General features: G+C 51.7%; 1 protein-coding gene across 2 annotated transcripts in view; it reads left to right on the forward strand.

Moving 5' to 3' along the window:
• LOC121273656 (rho guanine nucleotide exchange factor 40-like) overlaps positions 1-20,521 on the forward strand; it is a 231,445-nt gene that overhangs the window by 34,076 nt on the left and 176,848 nt on the right. Inside the window, exons 3-4 of one of the 2 annotated variants that reach the window (XM_041180802.1) lie at positions 1,282-3,697; positions 3,740-4,222. In XM_041180802.1, coding sequence (XP_041036736.1) covers positions 1,282-3,697; positions 3,740-4,222 — 2,899 coding nt within the window. Of the gene's footprint in view, positions 1-1,281; positions 4,223-20,521 lie in introns of both variants that reach the window. The other variant, XM_041180801.1, reaches the window with a different exon arrangement.

Below are 20,521 nucleotides of genomic sequence, written 5' to 3' on the forward strand. Positions count from 1 at the left end.
GAGTCGACCCTCTTCCCCTCTTGACCCCGCGCGTGCGTTCACGGGAGCCTTCAACCCTTCGGCATCCTCTCTCCAGCACCCGCAGCCGGTTTATCCAGCCGCCCCTTGTGTGCGCGCCACCCCTCTACCGCCGCTCTCTGCATGATCGCCGGAGCACAGGGCATGCTGGGGAGAGGGGGGGAAGCAGTTGTCGGCCTCCACCCCAAGCGCACGGCACGCGGGTCCACAAAAGCAGATCACGGAATCACAGAACCACACAGTGCAGAAGAGGCCCTTCGGCCTGTCGAGTCTGCACCGACACGTGAGATCCCCTCACGCCGGTCAAGGCCCTTCGGAATCTCGTACGTTTCAAGTCAGATCACCTCTCATTCTCCTAAAGCCCCACCGGAGGAAAGACCCAACTCGCTCAGCTACTCCTCATAGGGCCACCCCGCCACCCCAGGGGGTGAATTTTGTAAGCCTTCGCCGCACCGGCTCCAGTGCAGGTATACCCTTCCAGAAATGCGGAGACCAAGAGCCATACAGACTATTGCAGACACGGTCTCGCCAAAACCCTGTACAACTGCGGCGAGACTTTGATCTTCAGATACACCAATCACCCCAGCCAGAGGAAGCAATTGAATAGCTCAGAAATTTCCCTGATGTGTAATTGCTGACATGTAGCACTGGATGTTGCCGTGGACCCTGCTTTGGTTCCCAACCTGGGATTCAGTATGATGGAACCCCCCACCCCCACCGCTAGAAGAACACTAGGTGTCCAGTCATCTCCCCCAAGCCCCAGGACCCTCCCTGATCGGTGCTCCCCACCGCATATGGAGAATCCCTGGATTTTAAGGGCTAAGCCACTGGCGCCGAGGGCAGCCAAAGGCTTAAATTCTGGAAATCCCTCCCGAAACCTGCCCGCCTCTCTAGCATGTCCTTCAAGTCGGTCAGCAAAGACAAACCCTTGGACTGAGCTTTGGTACAACTGCCCACCACATCTCCTTAATTGGCTTGGGTGTGAAGTCTTGATGTGTGTGGAAAGGGAACCATTGGGGTGGGGGGAGGGGAGGGGGGGTGGTTTCAGTAGGTTAGAAGGTTTCCAGGCTGATGAAATGTTAATTTAACTTTGTTGTAAACATTGCTGGGAACTCACAGTCTCTCTCACACAATTCTAAATCGTTGTGGTAGACACTGTACTGAAACCTCTTTCTCTCTCGCAATGCTCAGTTGTTGTATTTGTTGTTGTTTTTGTGGTCATTCCCTTGATCTCTCTCTTTCTCTCTCTCTCCCTCTCTCCAGGCTCACTACGATGGTTGCCTCTTCCTGCACCAGGGTTGGCCGCTCTGCCTGGGGGAGCAGCTGGTGCTGCAGCTCTCGGCGCTGGACTGGAGGGCGCTACAGCCGGAGGACTTCTACCTGCAGGTGGCGCCGCTGGCCGCCGGAGGGGGGCGGGACCAGCGCGGGGCCCGCCTTCTGCTCAAGTACCTCGATGACGACCCCGGCGACGGCGGGGGCGGGGTGAAGGAGCTGACGGTGCCCGAGTCCTCGTACCCGCACCTCTTCACCGTCGAGTGGCTGGAGGGCGTGAACCGGAGCCTGGCGCCCGCCGGCGGCCTGCTGCGCCGCCACCGACTGGACTGCTGCCTGCTGGCCTCGCCCGGGGGCCGTCTGCGCCGCGTGCGCTGGCGACAGCTGGTCTACCCACGCCTGCTGTCAGCCTCCGGTGGGAGGCCCCGCCTCTCGGGGGACGGGGCGGCCTCCGAGCCGGAGGGCGAGGAGCGGGGCGGATCCGCTAACGGCCAGCCGAGCAAGCGGGGGCCCGGCAGCGGCAGCGACGTGACCCACGGCCCGGAGGCCCGCGCCGCCGACGGATTGGAGTCGGCTCACCGGGAGGAGGAGGAGGAGGAGGAGCTGGATCGCCTGCTCGTCCTCCTCGACGATGGAGGGGAGTACGTGGAGCTTCTGGAAGTTTCTGCCGGGCCTGCAGCGGCGCCGGCAGCCACCGGCGCTGGATCCCGGGGGCCGTCCCGCCCGCGCGCCCGAACGCTGCCTGCTTCCCTCGGCGCCCGCCGCCGGGGGGCGGCGCAGGCCCGGCACTGGGCTTGGCTCCACCACCACCACCGGCGACGCCACCACCACCAGCAGCGCCGTCGCAGTCGGGTGAGGTGTGCTGGCGCCCCCGAGTGGGACGCGGTGGGGGGAGGGGGGAAGGCCCCGAAGGCGTACGGCTCTCCCACGCCCGCCGGCCAGTGGCTGACCAGCCATACCAGCCTGGCCCCCGCCGACCATGGGGAGGACGGCCGATCCCAAGTGGGCCGCGGCCTTTCGGCCGGGATGGGCGTCGCCGGCGGCCTGGATTGGAGGGAATCCCGGACACGCATGGAGGGCAGGACCACTCCCCCGCCCGGATCCTCCCACCCGCTGCCAGGGGGAGGGCCTCCTCCTGCTAGCTCGGTGCTCGGCGGCCTCTCACAGAGGGACCCGCCCACCCTCGGGTCCCCCGATCGGCTGCCGGGGGCAGGATGGTCACCTGATGCTGATGGCGTGTCCGAGGGCTGGGTACCCGGCTGCTGCATGTGTGTTGAGGGGAAATGGCCTGGGACTGAACCGTCATTGCCTCATGTGGACAATGGGACTGAACCGTCATTGGCTAACGCGGAGACTGGGACTCAACTACCAATGGCTGAGGCGGAGACTGGGACTGAACCGTCATTGGCTAACGCGGAGACTGGGACTCAACCGTCATTGCCTCATGTGGACAATGGGACTGAACCGTCATTGGCCAAGGCGGAGACTGGGACTCAACTGCCATTGGCTGAGGCGGAGACTGGGACTGAACCGTCATTGGCTTATGCGGACAATGGGACTGAACTGTCATTGGCTAAGGTGGAGACTGGAACTGATCATTCATTGGCCAAGGCGGAGACTGGAACTGAACCATCATTGGCTGAGGCAAAGTCTGGGACTGAACCGACATTAGCTAAGGTGGCGGCTGGGACTGAACCATCTTTGGCTAAGGCAGAGACTGGGACTGAACTGTCATTGGCTAAGGTGGCGACTGGGAGTGAACCTTCATTGGCTAATGCAGGGACTCCGACTGAATCACCATTAGCTAAGATGAACACAGGGACTAATTCATCAATGGTTCAGGCAGAGACTGGGACTGAACTCTCGTTGGTTAAGGTGGAGACTAGGACTGAAACGCCATTGGCTCAGGCGGAGACTGGGACTGAACTGCCATTTGCTAAGGCGGAGACTGGGACTGAACTGCCATTGACTAAAGCAGTGAATGAGACAGAACCATCATTGGCTAGAGTGGACACTGGGACTGAACCATCATTGGCTAAGGCAGAGACTGCAATTGAACCATCGTTGGCTAACGTGGAAACTGGGACTGAACTGTCATTGGCTAAGGCGGAGACTGGGACTGAACCATCATTGGCTAACATGGACACTGGGACTGAATTGTCATTGGCTAAGGCAGAGACTGGGACTGAACCGTCATTGGCTAAGGCAGAGACTGTGACTGAGCCATCATTGGCTAAAGTGGGCACTGGGACTGAACCGTCAGTTTCTAAGGCGGGGTCTGGGGCTGATTCATCATTGGCTAAGCCGAAGACGCGGACTGAGCTGTCTTTGGCTGAACAGAATGGATCCATAATTGGGACTGAACTGCCATTGGCTGAACAGGAGAAGTCAGCTGGGATTGAACTGTCATTGGCTGGGCGGAAAAATTCTATAATTGGGACTGAGTTGCCATTGGTTGAGCGGGAAAAATCGCCTGGGACTGAACCGCCATCATTGGTTGAGCAGAATAGATCGATAATTGGAACTGAACAGTCATTGGCTGAGCAGGAGAGATCAATTACTGGGATTCAACAACCATTAGCTAAGCACGAAATGTCAACAAATGGGACTGAATTTTCATTAGCTGAGGATTTCACACCATTAACAGGCGCTGGGCTGTCATTGGCTGAACAGGGGACGCGACGAACTGAGACGAAACAGTCAGTGGCCAAAAGGATTTCAGCGGCAACCGCGGCTGAACCAAAAATGGATGGAGCTCCCACCGTCGTAATGGATCCCTGTCAGGCCTCGGGGCCCCCAGAGAGCTCCGGTGACTGCGCTGCACCTCCTGCTGCTGCGCCCGCAGAGAAAGCTGCCTGGAAGGAGGAGGAGGGTGGAGATACGCACAGAGGATACCAGGGAGAGGTGTCGCGATCAGACGTGGTGACAGATGGTGAGTGACGGTTTACGCTCAAAACGGCAGACGGCTCATCGGTTAGGTGTGAGGGGAGCTTAGATGTCAGCAATTCAGATATTCACTGAGCCACATGGCCAAGAAAGGAGGGTCACAACGCTCACACGCCCCCCGCTACCCCCACTCCACCCCTGCGAGGTATGGGGTCCGTCCAGAAAATATTAATTCACGAAGATATTCTGGTGACCAAGATGAGTAGTAGTGCAGATTGAAAAAGAGAAGACTTAAACACTCCCAGGACAGGTACAGCACTGGGTTAGATACAAAGTAAAGCTCCCTCTACACTGTCCCCATCAAACACTCCCAGGACAGGTACAGCACGGGGTTAGATACAGAGCAAAGATCCCTCTACACCATCCCCATCAAACACTCCCAGGACAGGTACAGCTCGGGGTTAGATACAGAGTAAAGATCCCTCTACACTGTCCCCATCAAACACTCCCAGGACAGGTAAAGCTCGAGGTTAGATACAGAGTAAAGCTCTCTCTACACTGTCCCCATCAAAGACTCCCAGGACAGGTACAGCACGGGGTTAGATACAGAGTAAAGCTCCCTCTACACTGTCCCCATCAAACACTCCCAGGACAGGTACAGCTCGGGGTTAGATACAGAGTAAAGCTCTCTCTACACTGTCCCCATCAAACACTCCCAGGACAGACACAGCACAGGGTTAGATACAGGGTAAAGCTCCCTCTACACTGTCCCCATCTAACACTCCCAGGACAGGTACAGCATAGGGTTAGATACAAAGTAAAGCTCCCTCAACACTGTCCCCATCAAAGACTCCCAGGCCAGGTACAGCTCGGGATAGATACAGAGTAAAGCTCACTCTACACTGTCCCCATCAAACACTCCCAGGACAGGTACAGCACGTGGTTAGATACAGAGTAAATCTCCCTCTACACTGTCCCCATCAAACACTCTCAGAAAAAGTACAGCACGGGGTTAGATACAGAATAAGGCTCCCTCTACACTGTCCCCATCAAACACTCCCAGGACAGGTACAGCACAGGGTTAGATACAGAGTGAAGCTACCTCTACAATGTCCCCATCAAACACTCCCAGGAGAGGTACAGCACGGGGTTAGATACAGAGGAAAGCTCTCTCTACACCGTCCCCGTCAAACATTCACAGGACAGGTATAGCACAGGGGTAGAAACAGATTAAACCTCCCTCTACACTGTCCCCAAAAAACACTCCCAGGACAGGTACAGCTCGGGGTTAGATACAGAGTAAAGCTCCCTCTACACTGTCCCCGTCAAACACTCCCAGGACAGGTACAGCACAGGGTTAGATACAGAGGAAAGCTCTCTCTACACCGTCCCCGTCAAACATTCCCAGGACAGGTATAGCACAGGGGTAGATACAGATTAAACCTCCCTTTACACTGTCCCCATCAAACACTCCCAGGACAGGTACAGCTCGGGGTTAGATACAGAGTAAAGCTCCCTCTACACTGTCCCCATCAAACACTCCCAGGAGAGGAACAGCACGGTGTTAGATGCAGAATAAATCTCCCTCTACACTGTCCCCATCAAACATTCCCAGAACAGGTACAGCACAGGGTTAGATAAAGAGTAAAGCTCCCTCTACACTTTCCCCATCAAACACTCCCAGGGCAGTTACAGCATGGGGTTAGAGAGAGAGTAATGCTCCCTCGACACTGTCCCCATCATACACTCCCAGGACAGTTACAGCATGTGGATAAATACAGAGTAAATCTCTCTATACCGCGTCGCCATCAAACGCTCCCAGGAAAGGTACAACACAGGGTTAGATACAGATTAAATCTCTATCTACACCGTCCCCATCAAAAACTCTCAGGAAGGGTACAGCACGGGGTTAGATACAGGGTAAAGCTCTCTCTACACTGACCCGTCAAACACTCCCAAGACAGGTACAGCAAAGGGTTAGATACAGAGTAAATCTCCCTCTACACTGTCCCCAACAAACACTCCCAGGAGAGGTACAGCACGTGGTTAGATACAGAGTAAAGCTCCCTCTACACCGTCCCCATCAAACACTCTCAGAACAGGTACAGCACGGGGTTAGATACAGAGTAAAGTTCCCTCTACAGTGTCCCCATCAAACACTCCCAGGACAGGTACAGCACGGGGTTAGATACAGAGTGAAGCTCCCTCTACACTGTCCCCGTCAAACACTCCCAGGACAGGTACAGCAAGGGGTTAGATACAGAGTAAAGCTCCCTCTACACAGTCTCCATCAAACACTCCCAGGACAGGTACAGCAAGGGGTTAGATACAGAGTAAAGCTCCCTCTACACTGTCCCCGTCAAACAGTTCGAGGTCAGGTACAGCATGGGGTTAGATACAGAGTAAATCTCCTCTACACTGTCTCCATCAAACACTCCCAGGACAGGTACAGCACGGGGTTAGATACAGAGTAAAGCTCCCTCTACACTGACCCGTCAAACAGTTCCATGTCAGGTACAGCACGGGGTTAGATACAGAGTAAATTTCCCTCTACACTGTGTCCATCAAACACTCCCAGGACAGGTACAGCACGTGGTTAGATACAGAGTAAATCTCCCTCTACAATGTCCCCATCAAACACTCTCAGAACAAGTACAGCACGGGGTTAGATACAGAATAAAGCTCCCTCAACACTGTCCCCATCAAACACTCCTAGGACACGTACTGCACAGGGTTAGATACAGAGTAAAGCTCCCTCTACACTGTCCCCATCAAACACTCCCAGGACAGGTACAGCACGGGGTTAGATACAGAGTGAAGCTCCCTCTACACTGTCCCCGTCAAACATTCACAGGACAGGTATAGCACAGGGGTAGAAACAGATTAAACCTCCCTCTACACTGTCCCCAAAAAACACTCCCAGGACAGGTACAGCTCGGGGTTAGATACAGAGTAAAGCTCCCTCTACACTGTCCCCGTCAAACACTCCCAGGACAGGTACAGCACAGGGTTAGATACAGAGGAAAGCTCTCTCTACACCGTCCCCGTCAAACATTCCCAGGACAGGTATAGCACAGGGGTAGATACAGATTAAACCTCCCTCTACACTGTCCCCATCAAACACTCCCAGGACAGGTACAGCTCGGGGTTAGATACAGAGTAAAGCTCCCTCTACACTGTCCCCATCAAACACTCCCAGGAGAGGAACAGCACGGTGTTAGATGCAGAATAAATCTCCCTCTACACTGTCCCCATCAAACATTCCCAGAACAGGTACAGCACAGGGTTAGATAAAGAGTAAAGCTCCCTCTACACTTTCCCCATCAAACACTCCCAGGGCAGTTACAGCATGGGGTTAGAGAGAGAGTAATGCTCCCTCGACACTGTCCCCATCATACACTCCCAGGACAGTTACAGCATGTGGATAAATACAGAGTAAATCTCTCTATACCGCGTCGCCATCAAACGCTCCCAGGAAAGGTACAACACAGGGTTAGATACAGAGTAAATCTCTATCTACACCGTCCCCATCAAAAACTCTCAGGAAGGGTACAGCACGGGGTTAGATACAGGGTAAAGCTCTCTCTACACTGACCCGTCAAACACTCCCAAGACAGGTACAGCAAAGGGTTAGATACAGAGTAAATCTCCCTCTACACTGTCCCCAACAAACACTCCCAGGACAGGTACAGCACGTGGTTAGATACAGAGTAAAGCTCCCTCTACACCGTCCCCATCAAACACTCTCAGAACAGGTACAGCACGGGGTTAGATACAGAATAAAGCTCCCTCTACACTGTCCCCATCAAACACTCCTGGGACAGCGACAGCACAGGGTTAGATACAGAGTAAAGTTCCCTCTACAGAGTCCCCATCAAACACTCCCAGGACAGGTACAGCAAGGGGTTAGATACAGAGTGAAGCTCCCTCTACACTGTCCCCGTCAAACAGTTCGAGGTCAGGTACAGCATGGGGTTAGATACAGAGTAAATCTCCTCTACACTGTCTCCATCAAACACTCCCAGGACAGGTACAGCACGGGGTTAGATACAGAGTAAAGCTCCCTCTACACTGACCCGTCAAACAGTTCCATGTCAGGTACAGCACAGGGTTAGATACAGAGTAAATTTCCCTCTACACTGTGTCCATCAAACACTCCCAGGACAGGTACAGCACGGGGTTAGATACAGAGTAAATCTCCCTCTACAATGTCCCCATCAAACACTCTCAGAACAAGTACAGCACGGGGTTAGATACAGAATAAAGCTCCCTCAACACTGTCCCCATCAAACACTCCTAGGACACGTACTGCACAGGGTTAGATACAGAGTAAAGCTCCCTCTACACTGTCCCCATCAAACACTCCCAGGACAGGTACAGCACGGGGTTAGATACAGAGTGAAGCTCCCTCTACACTGTCCCCGTCAAACACTCCCAGGACAGGTACAGCACAGGGTTAGATACAGAGGAAAGCTCTCTCTACACCGTCCCCGTCAAACATTCCCAGGACAGGTATAGCACAGGGGTAGATACAGATTAAACCTCCCTCTACACTGTCCCCATCAAACACTCCCAGGACAGGTACAGCTCGGGTTAGATACAGAGTAAAGCTCCCTCTACACTGTCCCCATCAAACACTCCCAGGAGAGGAACAGCACGGTGTTAGATGCAGAATAAATCTCCCTCTACACTGTCCCCATCAAACATTCCCAGAACAGGTACAGCACAGGGTTAGATAAAGAGTAAAGCTCCCTCTACACTTTCCCCATCAAACACTCCCAGGACAGTTACAGCATGTGGATAAATACAGAGTAAATCTCTCTATACCGCGTCGCCATCAAACGCTCCCAGGAAAGGTACAACACAGGGTTAGATACAGAGTAAATCTCTATCTACACCGTCCCCATCAAAAACTCTCAGGAAGGGTACAGCACGGGGTTAGATACAGGGTAAAGCTCTCTCTACACTGACCCGTCAAACACTCCCAAGACAGGTACAGCAAAGGGTTAGATACAGAGTAAATCTCCCTCTACACTGTCCCCAACAAACACTCTCAGAATAGGTACAGCACGGGGTTAGATACAGAATAAAGCTCCCTCTACACTGTCCCCATCAAACACTCTCAGAACAGGTACAGCACGGGGTTAGATACAGAATAAAGCTTCCTCTACACTGTCCCCATCAAACACTCCTGGGACAGCGACAGCACAGGGTTAGATACAGAGTAAAGTTCCCTCTACAGTGTCCCCATCAAACACTCCCAGGACAGGTACAGCACGGGGTTAGATACAGAGTAAAGCTCCCTCTACACTGTCCCCGTCAAACAGTTCGAGGTCAGGTACAGCATGGGGTTAGATACAGAGTAAATCTCCTCTACACTGTCTCCATCAAACACTCCCAGGACAGGTACAGCACGGGGTTAGATACAGAGTAAATTTCCCTCTACACTGTGTCCATCAAACACTCCCAGGACAGGTACAGCACGGGTTTAGATACAGAGTAAAGCTCCCTCTAAACTGTCCCCATCAAACACTCCCAGGACAGGTACAGCACGGGTTTAGATACAGAGTAAAGCTCCCTCTATACTGTCCCCATCAAACACTCCCAGGAAAGGTAGGGAACAGGGTTAGATACAGAGTAAAGCTCCCTCGACACTGTCCCCATCAAACACTCTCAGGACAGTTACAGCATGTGGATAAATACAGAGTAAATCTCTCTCTACCCCGTACCCATCAAACGCTCCCAGGACAGGTACAGCTCGGGGTTAGTTACAGATTAAAGCTCCCTCTATACTGTCCCCATCAAACACTCCCAGGACACGTACAGCACGGGGTGAGATACAGAGTAAAGCTCCCTCTACACTTTCCCCATCAAACACTCCCAGGACAGGTACAGCTCGGGGTTAGATACAGAGTAAAGCTCCCTCTACATTGTCCCCATCAAACACTCCCAGGACAGGTACAGCACGGGGTTAAATACAGAGTAAATCTCTCTCTACACTGTCCCAATCAAACGCTCCCAGGACAGGTACAACACAGGGTTAGATACACAGTAAATCTCTCTCTACACCGTCCCCATCAAACACTCTCAGGACAGGTACAGCACGGGGTTAGATACAGAGTAAATCTCTCTCTACACTGCCGGCCTCAAGCACTCCCAAGACAGGTACATCATGGGGTTAGATACAGAGTAAAGCTCCCTCTACACTGTCCCCATCAAACACTCCCATGACAGGCACAGCACGGGGTTAGATACAGAGTAAAGCTACGTCTATACTGTCCCCATCAAACAATCCCAGGACAGGAACAGAACGGGGTTAGACACAGAGTAAAGCTGCCTCTACACTGTCCCCATCAAACACTCCCAGGACAGGTACAGCACGGGGTTAGATACAGATTAAAGCTCCCTCTACACTGTCCCCGTCAAACACTCACAGGGCAGTTACAGCATTGGGTTAGATATAGAGTACAGCTCCCTCGACACTGTCCGCATCAAACACTCCCAGGACAGTTACAGCATGGGGTTAAATACAGAGTAAATCACTCTCTACCCCGTCCCCATCAAACGCTCCCTGGACAGGTACAACACAGGGTTAGATATAGAGTAAATCTCTCTCAACACCGTCCGCATCAAACACTCTCAGGAAAAGTAAAGCACGGGGTTAGATACAGAGTAAATCTCTCTCTACCCTGTCCGCCTCAGACACTCCCAGGACAGGAACAGCATGTGGTTAGATACAGAGTAAAGCTCACTCTACACTGTCCCCATCATACACTCCCAGGACAGGTACAGCACGGGGTTAGATACAGAGTAAATCTCTCTCTACCCCGTCCACATCAAAAACTCCCAGGACAGGAACAGCACAGGGTTAGATACAGAGTAAATCTCTCTCTACACTGTCCCCATCAAACACTCTCAGGACAGGTACAGCACGGGGTTGGATACAGAGTAAAGCTACCTCTACACTGTCCCTATCAAACACTCCCAGGACAGGTACAGCACAGGGTTAGATACAGAGTAAAGCTTCCTCTACACTGTCCCCATCAAACACTCCCAGGACAGGTACAGCACGGGGTTAGATACAGAGTAAAGCTCCCTCTACACTGTCCCCATCAAACACTCCCAGGACACGTACAGCACGGGGTTAGATACAGAGTAAATCTCCCTCTACACTGTCCCCATCAAACACTCCCAGGACAGGAACAGCACGGGGTTAGACACAGAGTAAAGCTCCCTCTACACTGTCCCCATCAAACACTCCTGGGACAGGTACAGCACGGGGTTAGATACAGAGCAAATCTCTCTCTACGCCGTCCTCATCAAACGCTCCCAGGGCAATTACAGCATGGGGTTAGATACAGAGTAAAGCTCCCGCGACACTGTCCCTGTCAAACACTCCCAGGACAGGTACAGCACAGGGTTAGATACAGAATAAAGCTCCCTCTACACTGTCCCCTTCAAACACTCCCAGGACAGGGACAGAACGGGGTTAGACACAGAGTAAAGCTGCCTCTACACTGTCCCCATCAAACACTCCCAGGACAGGTACAGCACAGGGTTAGATACAGAGTAAAGCTGCCTCTACACTGTCCCCATCAAACACTCCCAGGACAGGTACAGCACGGGGTTAGATACAGAATAAAGCTCCCTCTACAATGTCCCAATCCAACACTCCCAGGACAGGTACAGCACGGGGTTAGATACAAAGTAAAGCTCCCTCTACACTGTCCCCTTCAAACACTCCCAGGACAGGTACAGAACGGGGTTAGATACAGAGTAAAGCTCCCTCTACACTGTCCCCATCAAACACTCCCAGGACAGGTACAGCACTGGGTTAGATACAGAGTAAAGCTCCCTCTACACTGTCCCCATCAAACACTCCCAGGACAGGTACAGCACGGGGTTAGATACAGAGTAAAGCTCCCTCTACACTGTCCCCATCAAACACTCCCAGGACAGGAACAGAACGGGGTTAGACACAGAGTAAAGCTGCCTCTACACTGTCCCCATCAAACACTCCCAGGACAGGTACAGCACGGGGTTAGATACAGAGTAAAGCTCCCTCTACACTGTCCCCATCAAACACTCCCAGGACAGGTACAGCACGGGGTTAGATACAGAGTAAAGCTCCCTCTACACTGTCCCCATCAAACACTCTCAGGACAGGTACAGCACGGGGTTAGATACAGAGTAAAGCTCCCTCTACACTGTCCCCATCAAACACTCTCAGGACAGGTACAACACGGGGTTAGATACAGAGTAAATCTCTCTCTACACTGTCCCCATCAAACACTCTCAGGACAGGTACAGCACGGGGTAGGATATAGAGTAAATCTCCCTCTACCCTGTCCGCCTCAAACACTCCCAGGACAGATACAGCACGTGGTTAGATACAGAGTAAATCTCCCTCTACACTGGCCCCATCAAACACTCCCAGGACAGGTACAGCACAGGGTTCGATACAGAGTAAAGCTCCCTCTACACTGTCCACATCAAACACTCCCAGGGCAGGAACAGCACGGGGTTAGACACAGAGTAAAGCTCCCTCTACACTGTCCCCGTCAAACACTCTCAAAACAGCCACAGCACGGGGTTAGATACAGAATAAAGCTCCCTCTACACTGTCCCCATCAAACACTCCCAGGACAGGTACAGCACAGGGTTAGATACAGAGTAAAGCTCCCTCTACACTGTCCCCATCAAACACTCCCAGGACAGGTACAGCACGGGGTTAGATACAGAGTAAAGCTCCCTCTACACCGTCCCCATCAAACACTCCCAGGACAGGTACAGCACGGGGTTAGATACAGAGTAAAGCTCCCTCTACACTGTCCCCATCAAACACTCCCAGGACAGGTACAGCTCGGGGTTAGATACAGAGTAAAGCTCCCTCTACACTGTCCCCATCAAACACTCCCAGGACAGGTACAGCAGAGGGTTAGATACAGAGTAAAGCTCCCTCTACACTGTCCCCATCAAACACTCCCAGGACAGGCACAGCACGGGGTTAGATACAGAGTAAAGCTCACTCTACACTGTCCCCATCAAACACTCCCAGGACAGGAACAGCACGGGGTTAGATACAGAGTAAAGCTGCCTCTACACTGTCCCCATCAAACACTCCCAGGACAGGAACAGCACGGGGTTAGATACAGAGTAAAGCTGCCTCTACACTGTCCCCATCAAACACTCCCAGGACAGGTACAGCTCGGGGTTAGTTACAGAGTAAAGCTGCCTCTATACTGTCCACATCAAACACTCCCAGGACAGGTGCAGCTCGGGGTTAGATACAGAGTAAAGCTCCCTCTACGCTGTCCCCATCAAACACTCCCATGACAGGCACAGCACGGGGTTAGATACAGAGTAAAGCTACATCTATACTGTCCCCATCAAACAATCCCAGGACAGGAACAGAACGGGGTTAGACAAAGAGTAAAGCTGCCTCTACACTGTCCCCATCAAACACTCCCAGGACAGGTACAGCACGGGGTTAGATACAGATTAAAGCTCCCTCTACACTGTCCCCGTCAAACACTCACAGGGCAGTTACAGCATTGGGTTAGATATAGAGTACAGCTCCCTCGACACTCTGCGCATCAAACACTCCCAGGACAGTTACAGCATGGGGTTAAATACAGAGTAAATCTCTCTCTACCCCGTCCCCATCAAACGCTCCCTGGACAGGTACAACACAGGGTTAGATATAGAGTAAATCTCTCTCAACACCGTCCGCATCAAACACTCTCAGGAAAAGTAAAGCACGGGGTTAGATACAGAGTAAATCTCTCTCTACCCTGTCCCCATCAAACACTCCCAGGACAGGTACAGCACGGGGTTAGATACAGAGTAAAGCTCCCTCTACACTGTCCCCATCAAACACTCCCAGGACAGGTACAGCACGGGGTTAGATACAGAGTAAATCTCACTCTACACTGTCCCTATCAAACACTCCCAGGACAGATACAGCTCGGGGTTAGTTAAAGAGTAAAGCTCCCTCTACACTGTCCCCATCAAACACTCCCAGGAGAGGTACAGCTCGGGGTTAGATACAGATTAAAGCTCCCTCTACAATGTCCCCATCCAACACTGCCAGGAAAGGTACAGCACAGGGTTAGATACAGAGTAAATCTCCAGCTACACCGTCCCCATCAAACACTCTCAGAACAGGTACAGCACTGGGTTAGATACAGAATAAAGCTCCCTCTACACTGTCCCCATCAAACACGACCAGCACAGGCGCAGCACGGGGTGAGATACAGAGTAAATCTCCCTCTACACTGTCCCCATCAAACACTCCCAGGACAGGTTGCGCTCGGGGTTAGATACAGAGTAAAGCTCCCTCGGCACTGTCCCCATCAAACACTCCCAAGACAGTTACAGCACGGGGTTAGATACAGAGCAAATCTCTCTCTACACCGTCCTCATCAAACGCTCCCAGGGCAATTACAGCATGCGGTTAGATACAGAGTAAAGCTCCCGCGACACTGTCCCTGTCAAACAATCCCAGGACAGGTACTGCACAGGGTTAGATACAGAGTAAATCTCCCTCTACACTGTCCCCATCAAACACTCCCAGGACAGGTTGCGCTCGGGGTTAGATACAGAGTAAAGCTCCCTCTATGCTGTCCCCATCAAACACTCCCATGACAGGCACAGCACGGGGTTAGATACAGAGTAAAGCTACGTCTATACTGTCCCCATCAAACAATCCCAGGACAGGAACAGAACGGGGTTAGACACAGAGAAAAGCTGCCTCTACACTGTCCCCATCAAACACTCCCAGGACAGGTACAGCACGGGGTTAGATACAGATTAAAGCTCCCTCTACACTGTCCCCATCAAACACTCCCAGGACAGGTACGGCACGGGGTTAGATACAGACTAAAGCTCTCTCTACACTCTCCCCATCAAACACTCCCAGGACAGTTACAGCATGGGGTTAAATACAGAGTAAATCTCTCTCTACCCCGTCCCCATCAAACGCTCCCAGGACAGGTACAACACAGGGTTAGATATAGAGTAAATCTCTCTCAACACCGTCCGCATCAAACACTCTCAGGAAAAGTAAAGCACGGGGTTAGATACAGAGTAAATCTCTCTCTACCCTGTCCGCCTCAGACACTCCCAGGACAGGAACTGAATGTGGTTAGATACAGAGTAAAGCTCACTCTACACTGTCCCCATCAAACACTCCCAGGACAGGTACAGCACGGGGTTAGATACAGAGTAAAGCTCCCTCTACACTGTCCCCAACAAACACTCTCAAAAGAGCTACAGCACGGGGTTAGATACAGAATAAAGCTCCCTCTACACTGTCCCCATCAAACACTCCTGGGACAGGTACAGCACAGGGTTAGATACAGAGTAAAGCTCCCTCTACACTGTCCCCCTCAAACACTCCCAGGACAGGTACAGCTCGGGGTTAGTTAAAGAGTAAAGCTCCCTCTACACTGTCCCCATCAAACACTCCCAGGACAGTTACAGCACGGGGTTAGATACAGAGTAAAGCTCCCGCGACACTGTCCCTGTCAAACACTCCCAGGACAGGTACAGCACGGGGTTAGATACAGAGTAAATCTCCCTCTACACTGTCCCCATCAAACACTCCCAGGACAGGTACAGCACAGGGTTAGGTACAGAGTAAATCTCCCTCTAAAACAAAAACAGAATTACCTGGAAAAACTCAGCAGGTCTGGCAGCATCGGCGGAGAAGAAAAGAGTTGACGTTTCGAGTCCTCATGACCCTTCGACAGAACTTGAGTTCGAGTCCAGGAAAGAGCTGAAATATAAGCTGGTTTAAGGTGTGTGTGTGGGGGGCGGAGAGATAGAGAGACAGAGAGGTGGAGGGGGTTGGTGTGGTTGTAGCGACAAACAAGCAGTGATAGAAGCAGATCATCAAAAGATGTCAACAACAATAGTACAATAGAACACATAGGTGTTAAAGTTAAAGTTGGTGATATTATCTAAACGAATGTGCTAATTAAGAATGGATGGTAGGGCACTCAAGGTATAGCTCTAGTGGTTTTTTTTTTATATAATGGAAATAGGTGGGAAAAGGAAAATCTTTATAATTTATTGGGAAAAAAAAAGAAGGGGGAAACAGAAAGGGGGTGGGGATGGGGGAGGGGACTCACGACCTAAAGTTGTTGAATTCAATATTCAGTCCGGAAGGCTGTAAAGTCCCTAGTCGGAAGATGAGGTGTTGTTCCTCCACAACCACACCAACCCCCTCCACCTCTCTGTCTCTCTATCTCTCCGCCCCCCACACACACACCTTAAACCAGCTTATATTTCAGCTCTTTCCTGGACTCGAACTCAAGTTCTGTCGAAGGGTCATGAGGACTCGAAACGTCAACTCTTTTCTTCTCCGCCGATGCTGCCAGACCTGCTGAGTTTTTCCAGGTAATTCTGTTTTTGTTTTGGATTTCCAGCATCCGCAGTTTTTTTGTTTAAATCTCCCTCTACACTGTCCCCATCAAACACTCCCAGGACAGGAACAGCTCGGGGTTAGTTACAGAGTAAAGCTCCCTCTACACTGTCCCCGTCAAACACTCACAGGGCAGTTACAGCATTGGGTTAGATATAGAGTAAAGCTCCCTCGACACTGTCCGCATCAAACACTCCCAGGACAGTTACAGCATGGGGTTAAATACAGAGTAAATCTCTCTCTACCCCGTCCCCATCAAACGCTCCCAGGACAGGTACAACACAGGGTTAGATATAGAGTAAATCTCTCTCAACACCGTCCGCATCAAACACTCTCAGGAAAAGTACAGCACGGGGTTCAGATACAGAGTAAATCTCTCTCTACCTGACCGCCTCAAGACACTCCCAGGACAGTTACTGCATGGGGTTAGATACAGAGTAAAGCTTCACTCTACACTGTCCCCATCAAACACTCCCAGGACAGGTACAGCACGGGGTTAGATATAGAGTAAAGCTCCCTCTACACTGTCGCCATCAAACACTCCCTAGGACAGGTACAGCACAGGGTTAGATGCAGAGTAAGCTCCCTCTACACTGTCCCCATCAAACTCTCCCAGGACAGGTACAGCACGCGTTTAGATACAGAGTAAAGCTCGCTCTACACTGTTCCCATCAGACACTCCCAGGACAGGTACAGCACAGGGTTAGATACAGAGTAAAGCTCCCTCTACACTGTCCCCATCAAACACTCCCAGGACAGGTACAGCACGGGGTTAGATATAGAGTAAATCTCTCTCAACACCGTCCGCATCAAACACTCTCAGGAAAAGTAAAGCACGGGGTTAGATACAGAGTAAATCTCTCTCTACCCTGTCCGCCTCAGACACTCCCAGGACAGGAACAGAATGTGGTTAGATACAGAGTAAAGCTCACTCTACACTGTCCCCATCAAACACTCCCAGGACAGGTACAGCACGGGGGTTAGATACAGAGTAAAGCTCACTCTACACTGTCCCCATCAAACACTCCCAGGACAGGTACAGCACAGGGTTAGATACAGAGTAAAGCTCCCTCTACAATGTCCCCATCAAACACTCCCAGGACAGGTACAGCACGGGGTTAGATAAAGAGTAAAGCTGCCTCTACACTGTCCCCATCAAACATTCCCAGGACAGGTACAGCTCGGGGTTAGTTAAAGAGTAAAGCTCCCTCTACACTGTCCCCATCAAACACTCCCAGGACAGTTACAGCAAGGGGTTAGATACAGAGCAAATCTCTCTCTACACCGTCCTCATCAAACGCTCCCAGGACAGGAACAGAATGTGGTTAGATACAGAGTAAAGCTCACTCTACACTGTCCCCATCAAACACTCCTGGGACAGGTACAGCACGGGGTTAGACACAGAATAAAGCTCCCTCTACACTGTCCCCATCAAAAACTCCCAGGACACGTACAGCTCGGGGTTAGATACAGAGTAAAGCTCCCTCTACACTGTCCCCATCAAACACTCCCAGGACACGTACAGCTCGGGGTTAGATACAGAGTAAAGCTCCCTCTATACTGTCCCCATCAAACACGCCCAGGACAGGCGCAGCACGGGGTTAGATACAGAGTAAATCTCCCTCTGCACTGTCCCCATCAAACACTCCCAGGACAGGTACAGCATGGGGTTAGATACAGAGTAAAGCTCCCTCTACACTGTCCACATCAAACACTCCCAGGACAGGTACAGCACGGGGTTAGATACAGATTAAAGCTCCCTCTACACTGTCCCCATCAAACAATCCCTGGACAGGAACAGCTCGGGGTTAGACACAGAGTAAAGCTGCCTCTCCACTGCCCACATCAAACACTCCCAGGACAGCTACAGCACGGGGTTAGATACAGAGTAAATCTCTCTCTACCCCGTCCACATCAAACGCTCCCAGGACAGGTACAACACAGGGTTAGATACAGAGTAAATCTCTCTCTACACTGTCCCCATCAAACACTCTCAGGACAGGTACAGCACGCGGTTGGATATAGAGTAAATCTCTCTCTACCCTGTCCGCCTCAAACACTCCCAGGACAGATACAACATGTGGTTAGATACAGAGTAAAGCTCCCTCTACACTGTCACCATCAAACACTCCCAGGACAGGTACAGCACGGGGTTAGATACAGAGTAAAGCTCCCTCTGCACTGTCCCCGTCAAACACTCTCAAAACAGCCACAGCACGGGGTTAGATTGCAGAAAAAAGCTCCCTCTACACTGTCCCCATCAAACACTCCTGGGACAGGTACAGCACAGGGTTAGATACAGAATAAAGCTCCCTCTACACTGTCCCCATCAAACACTCCCAGGACAGGTACAGCACGGGGTTAGATACAGAGTAAAGCTCCCTCTAGATTGTCCCCGTCAAACGCTCCCAGGACAGGTACAGCACGGGGTTAGATACAGAGTAAATCTCCCTCTACACTGTCCCCATCAAACACTCCCAGGACAGGTACAGCACGGGGTTAGATACAGAGTAAATCTCCCTCTACACTGTCCCCATCAAACACTCCCAGGACAGGTACAGCACGGGGTTAGATACAGAGTAAATCTCCCTCTACACTGTCCCCATCAAACACTCACAGGACAGGTACAGCACGGGGGTAGATACAGAGTAAAGCTCCCTCTACACTGTCCCCATCAAACAGTCCCAGGACAGTTACAGCACGGGGTTAGATACAGAGCAAATCTCTCTCTACCCCGTCCCCATCAAACGCTCCCAGGACAGGTACAACACAGGTTTAGATATAGAGTAAATCTCCCTCTACACTGTCCCCATCAAACACTCCCAGGACAGGTACAGCACGGGGTTAGATACAGAGTATATCTCCCTCTACACTGTCCCCATCAAACACTCACAGGACAGGTACAGCACAGGGTTAGATACAGAGTAAAGCTCCCTCTACACTGTCCCCATCAAACACTCCCAGGACAGGTACAGCACGGGTTTAGATACAGAGTAAAGCTCCCTCTACACTGTCCCCATCAAACTCTCCCAGGATAGGTACAGCATGGGGTTAGATACAGAGTAAATCTTCCTCTACACTGTCCCCATCAAACACTCCCAGGACAGGTACAGCTCGGGGTTAGTTACAGAGTAAAGCTCCCTCAATACTGTCCCCATCAAACACTCCCAGGACAGTTGCAGCATGGGGTTAGAAACAAAGTAAAGCTCCCTCTACACTGTCCCCACAAAGACTCCCAGGACAGGTACAGCTCGGGGTTAGATACAGAGTAAAGCTCCCTCTACACTTTCCCCATTAAACAATTCCAGGAAAGGTACAGCACAGGGTTAGATACTAAGTAAAGCTCCCTCTACACTGTCCCCATCTAAAACTCCCTGGTCAGGCACAGCACGGGGTGAGATACAGAGTAAATCTCACTCTACACTGTCCCCTTCAAACACTCCCAGGACAGGCATTGCACGGGGTTAGATACAGAGTAAAGCTGCCTCTACACTGTCCCCATCAAACACTCCCAGGAGAGGAACAGCTCGGGGTTAGATACAGAATAAAGCCCCCTCTACACTGTCCCCATCAAACACTCCCAGGGCAGTTACAGCATGGCGTTAAATACAGAGTAAATCTCTCTCTACCCCGTCCCCATCAAACGCTCCAAGGACAGGTACAACACAGGGTTAGATACAGAGTAAATCTCCCTCTGCACCGTCCCCATCAAACACTCTAATGACAGGTACAGCACGGGGTCAGATACAGAGTAAATCTCTCTCTACCTGACCGCCTCAAAGACACCCAGGACAGTTACTGCATGGGGTTAGATACAGAGTAAAGCTTCCTCTACACTGTCCCCATCAAACACTCCCAGGACAGGTACAGCACGGGGTTAGATATAGAGTAAACCTCCCTCTCCACTGTCGCCATCAA

This window comes from Carcharodon carcharias, assembly GCF_017639515.1.
Source record: "Carcharodon carcharias isolate sCarCar2 chromosome 27 unlocalized genomic scaffold, sCarCar2.pri SUPER_27_unloc_1, whole genome shotgun sequence".
Lineage (NCBI taxonomy): Eukaryota > Metazoa > Chordata > Chondrichthyes > Lamniformes > Lamnidae > Carcharodon > Carcharodon carcharias.